This window comes from Triplophysa rosa, linkage group LG1 (genome assembly GCF_024868665.1).
Source record: "Triplophysa rosa linkage group LG1, Trosa_1v2, whole genome shotgun sequence".
NCBI lineage: Eukaryota > Metazoa > Chordata > Actinopteri > Cypriniformes > Nemacheilidae > Triplophysa > Triplophysa rosa.
In genome coordinates, this window is record NC_079890.1 from 84,802 (window position 1) to 90,269 (window position 5,468).

Sequence of the window (5,468 nt, forward strand, 5' to 3'; positions counted from 1 at the left end):
TCCTTGGCCGACCCTCCCCTCGCTGCCACGTTTGGGAGAGACTATTGTCAGTTGCTTCCAATATGACGCACCTGAATCAACTCACCAGGTGTATTAATTATGGAGACATTCACAACATTTTGGGAGAAGGCTAATGAGTTCAGTTGCGTATACTTTTCCCATATCTGATTTACTTATTATAAGCAAAAGATGTAATTACATTTTTATCCAATTAATTGATTAATCGAAAAATAATTGCTAGTTGCAGCCCTAAAATATATAAATAAGAAACATGAATAAAAATAGAAAGAATAATTTCAAAGGTAAACAACTAACTTCGGCTTATGCATGATGCATTTAGTTTATATTAATTAGTTTTAGTTTCTTTTTTTACTATTAAATAGTAATATATAGCCTATGACTTTTATTCTGGCAGGTTGTCGGAAGTCGCTTATTTTTTAGTACGTATGTTTCTTCACTCAAACAATAACATGTTCGTGAAATAATCTCTCAGAGCAACTCTGGAGGTGAAGTTCGTGTCCTCATTCAGCGCAGACGCAGACAAATTCATGAGCATCACGCGTGCAGCATGTTAAACTGTGCAGTTCATTCACTCAGACACGCAGAACAGACAGATGACATGTGTAATAACAGGATTCGGCGTCCACTAGTCCGCATCTAGTTTGATGGACTCAATGCAGCATGAGAAACACGTGTGAGCACGTTTACATGATGAAAAACGGAAAAGTTTTTCCGTTGTGTTTTTGAAAAGCTTCACGTACACATATCAGCGTTAACGGTCTGCATTTACATTGATCCAGGAAAAGGGATAAAACTGCTGTAGTATGCACGTCAGGTCAGTGGATGGCAATGTTGTTGTGTAAAGAAACAGGACGTGCCTTGACACATACACATGCACAGTTACAAGCCAAAAGTGCTTTTTAATACCGTTGGTCGACGTATATGTGTGTTTAAAGTCTGGCGAATGTAATAGTGTGTCTCTGCTGGTCTTGTGGGAATATTCCTATTTTTCATAAGAATTCGTTTGCTCGTTTCGTTACTTGAAACGCTGCTGTTCCAAAGTTCACCGCTATGTGGCAGTATGGCACAGAACTGACGCAGAAGCGACAACATAGAAGAACATGATGAATCGCTCTATAAGCACTTTTGCGACCATTTAAACTAGGGATGTGCACGAATATTCGAACATTCGAATATTCGATCCGCAATAACTATTCGAATATTAAAATGCTATTCGAATATTCCTGTTTTTCATAAGAATAAAACTGCGTCACCACAAGGTTAAGTTACCGTTACAGAAGACCTTAGAGTCAGGTCTTATTTAACGCTTCTTCACTTCTTCTGTAATGATTTTTTTAATGTACAGAAAATATAAAAAATCCGATATACAGGATATAATGTTAATGCATTATGAATATTTAATGATAATTAGAAGCTTGATGTGAAATTGTGACTAAATAAAAATGTAACAAATTACGTCATTATTAACTTAATTTAAATAAACCAATATTCGTTTTTTATGAGCTCAAATATTCGAATATGAAATTATTGAAAAATGCCCATCCCTAGTTAATACATAGTCGAGCAGCGAGAGCTCACAGTACGGGAAGCCGCTATATTGTTTTAGCTATACTCGCTTGACTGAGCGTGTAATATGCATGCGCGTGACGTCATTGTTTTCAGAAAGTTCCGTCTTGCAGTTTACATGGAAACGAAAGTGGTGGCGTTTTAAAAAGTTTGCGTTTTTGGTCCCCTAAAACGCCGTTTCCGTGTAAACGGACAGCTAAAACGCATATTTTTTTGCGTTTTCAGTAAAAACGGTCTCGTGTAAACAGCCTCTAAAATGCGTGTGTCTCGGTGAATGCATGAGACTTGAGAGCCCTGTAACATGAATAGAGTTTAGCGGGCTGTGCGTCAGTAATAACGGTCCGTGGGGAAATGCAGTGCTCCGTGTGTACTGTAGTTAAATATATTAAACAAACCTTCGAGGCAACAAAAATTGCCTCGATGATTTTTTGTATTCGAATTACTAGAGTTCTTCGAGGAATCGTTTCAGCCCTATCCTTGACATCATAAAACTCCTGGTATAAAAATCGAACAAATCTAATCCACACAGGTGGCACAGATCTGAAAAAACAGAAGCAGTAATGCTCGTTTTATAATCACCACATAAAAGTACAAAAAAAGTCCCACAAACCCCAGTCCACGGCTCAGCTGCCCACGATCCACTTCTCAGAAGAGAAGCCACATCACACAGTCTGACTGCCATAACAGCTGAGGACGTCTGCAAACAAGAGCACAGAGTCAAACACGGCACCATCACGCTCGCATAACACGGCATTTCAAAACTAAAGTTGTCAACGTCAATATCAAGACCAGTGAAACTTCACAAATTTTGATACCAATATATCAATAACACAGAAAAAAATCCTACTGTGGTACTGATCACTAGGCCTGTCGTGATAGTCAATTTATTGACTTATCAGGCGATAGGTTTGCGCGGTAAACCGGATCTGGAAATTTATGTTTAGATTTCAATTGGTTCAATATCAGAATGTTGCTCGTTTCGTTACTTGAAACACTGCTGTTCCAAAGTTCACCGCTATGTGGCAGTATGGCACAGAACTGACGCAGAAGCGACAACATAGAAGAACATGATGAATCGCTCTACAAGCACTTTTGCGACCATTTAAACTAGGGATGTGCACGAATATTCGAACATTCGATCCGCAATAACTATTCGAATATTAAAAATGCTATTCGAATATTCCTATTTTTCATAAGAATAAAACTGCGTCACCACAAGGTTAAGTTACCGTTACAGAAGACCTTAGAGTCAGGTCTTATTTAACGCTTCTTCACTTCTTCTGTAATGATTTTTTTAATGTACAGAAAATATAAAAAATCATTTGTATGTGTTCCTAAATCTTTGTTCACTCAGATTGCAAGCTCGTTTAAATATTTTAAGTTTACACACTGGATGCGCGGATCGCGTTTTATGCTCGGCTCACATCACCATATTAAAATGTTTCAAAACTTGATGATTAACAATAATTCACTTATTACCATTACTTGTTTACAGCGGTTGTTCTTAGTAAATTCATATTCGTTCGTTAAAAATATATTAAGTAATGCTAATTTCAACAACTTGAAACATGAAAATGTGCATTTCACTGCAACAAATGTTAATGAATTTGGCCTTAACACAAGACTGGCACCTTTTCCAAACCTAAAAGCAAGAATGTTCCTTCTAGAAGTTCAAATAGGGTCGTTGCCTTCAAGTTATAGCCTGTAAATAAATTTGCACGGATGCTTTTTTTGTTTGTTTTAAAACGCGCTGTGATTCCTTACCTTAGTTGAAATAGGCCTACCTTATTTATTGATGCAAATCCAATGCAAAGCTAAACAAGACACTGACCGTGAACGACAAAGAAAACAATATTTATATAAAGATGAAGGTCACGTAATCAGGGAATCAAGCACTATGGCTCTGTCTTTGTTGCGGGGTATTTTTTAGGATATTAACAGTCGGCATGAGGCATTAAGCCCGTTTACTTTATTTATTATCAACATTATAAACAATAAAGCCAGGTATTCTTGTCAGATCTGGGTTTTGTTTCCGGGAGTTAGAGAAGAGCAGAGCGTTTTCTCCACTGTCGGCTTGTTAACCGTCGGCTTGTTGAACAGACTTTCACCAGAGTAAAATAGACCTATATGCTTTTTTTTCTTATCAAGAACATGTAAAACAAAAAAAACAAGATAACCATATATCAGAGACTGTCAATATACATTGCGTTTTGTTCGTTTTGTTAAGTTCGTTTTCTGCAGTTTTTATGTATTTTTTTATGCAGTTTTTATGTATTNCTGCTGTTCCAAAGTTCACCGCTATGTGGCAGTATGGCACAGAACTGACGCAGAAGCGACAACATAGAAGAACATGATGAATCGCTCTACAAGCACTTTTGCGACCATTTAAACTAGGGATGTGCACGAATATTCGAACATTCGAATATTCGATCCGCAATAACTATTCGAATATTAAAATGCTATTCGAATATTCCTGTTTTTCATAAGAATAAAACTGCGTCACCACAAGGTTAAGTTACCGTTACAGAAGACCTTAGAGTCAGGTCTTATTTAACGCTTCTTCACTTCTTCTGTAATGATTTTTTTAATGTACAGAAAATATAAAAAATCCGATATACAGGATATAATGTTAATGCATTATGAATATTTAATGATAATTAGAAGCTTGATGTGAAATTGTGACTAAATAAAAATGTAACAAATTACGTCATTATTAACTTAATTTAAATAAACCAATATTCGTTTTTTATGAGCTCAAATATTCGAATATGAAATTATTGAAAAATGCCCATCCCTAGTTAATACATAGTCGAGCAGCGAGAGCTCACAGTACGGGAAGCCGCTATATTGTTTTAGCTATACTCGCTTGACTGAGCGTGTAATATGCATGCGCGTGACGTCATTGTTTTCAGAAAGTTCCGTCTTGCAGTTTACATGGAAACGAAAGTGGTGGTGTTTTAAAAAGTTTGCGTTTTTGGTCCCCTAAAACGCCGTTTCCGTGTAAACGGACAGCTAAAACGCATATTTTTTTGCGTTTTCAGTAAAAATGGTCTCGTGTAAACAGCCTCTAAAATGCGTGTGTCTCGGTGAATGCATGAGACTTGAGAGCCCTGTAACATGAATAGAGTTTAGCGGGCTGTGCGTCAGTAATAACGGTCCGTGGGGAAATGCAGTGCTCTGTGTGTACTGTAGTTAAATATATTAAACAAACCTTCGAGGCAACAAAAATTGCCTCGATGATTTTTTGTATTCGAATTACTAGAGTTCTTCGAGGAATCGTTTCAGCCCTATCCTTGACATCATAAAACTCCTGGTATAAAAATTGAACAAATCTAATCCACACAGGTGGCACAGATCTGAAAAAACAGAAGCAGTAATGCTTGTTTTATAATCACCACATAAAAGTACAAAAAAAGTCCCACAAACCCCAGTCCACGGCTCAGCTGCCCACGATCCACTTCTCAGAAGAGAAGCCACATCACACAGTCTGACTGCCATAACAGCTGAGGACGTCTGCATACAAGAGCACAGAGTCAAACACGGCACCATCACGCTCGCATAACACGGCATTTCAAAACTAAAGTTGTCAACGTCAATATCAAGACCAGTGAAACTTCACAAATTTTGATACCAATATATCAATAACACAGAAAAAAATCCTACTGTGGTACTGATCACTAGGCCTGTCGTGATAGTCAATTTATTGACTTATCAGGCGATAGGTTTGCGCGGTAAACCGGTTCTGGAAATTTATGTTTAGATTTCAATTGGTTCAATATCAGAATGTTGCTCGTTTCGTTACTTGAAACACTGCTGTTCCAAAGTTCACCGCTATGTGGCAGTATGGCACAGAACTGACGCAGAAGCGACAACATAGAAGA

The 5,468-nt window shown here is 37.5% G+C and overlaps 1 protein-coding gene across 2 annotated transcripts in view; it reads right to left on the reverse strand.

Annotated features, from left to right (window-relative positions):
• The window catches only part of elavl2 (ELAV like neuron-specific RNA binding protein 2), a 41,815-nt gene extending 39,535 nt beyond the window's left edge, over positions 1-2,280 (reverse strand). For both annotated transcript variants that reach the window (XM_057335521.1, XM_057335538.1), the window contains exon 1: positions 2,198-2,280. In XM_057335521.1, the coding sequence (XP_057191504.1) occupies positions 2,198-2,269 (72 nt within the window). In that variant the 5' untranslated portion in view covers positions 2,270-2,280. The remainder of the gene's footprint in view (positions 1-2,197) is intronic.
• Positions 2,281-5,468: the final 3,188 nt, after the last annotated feature.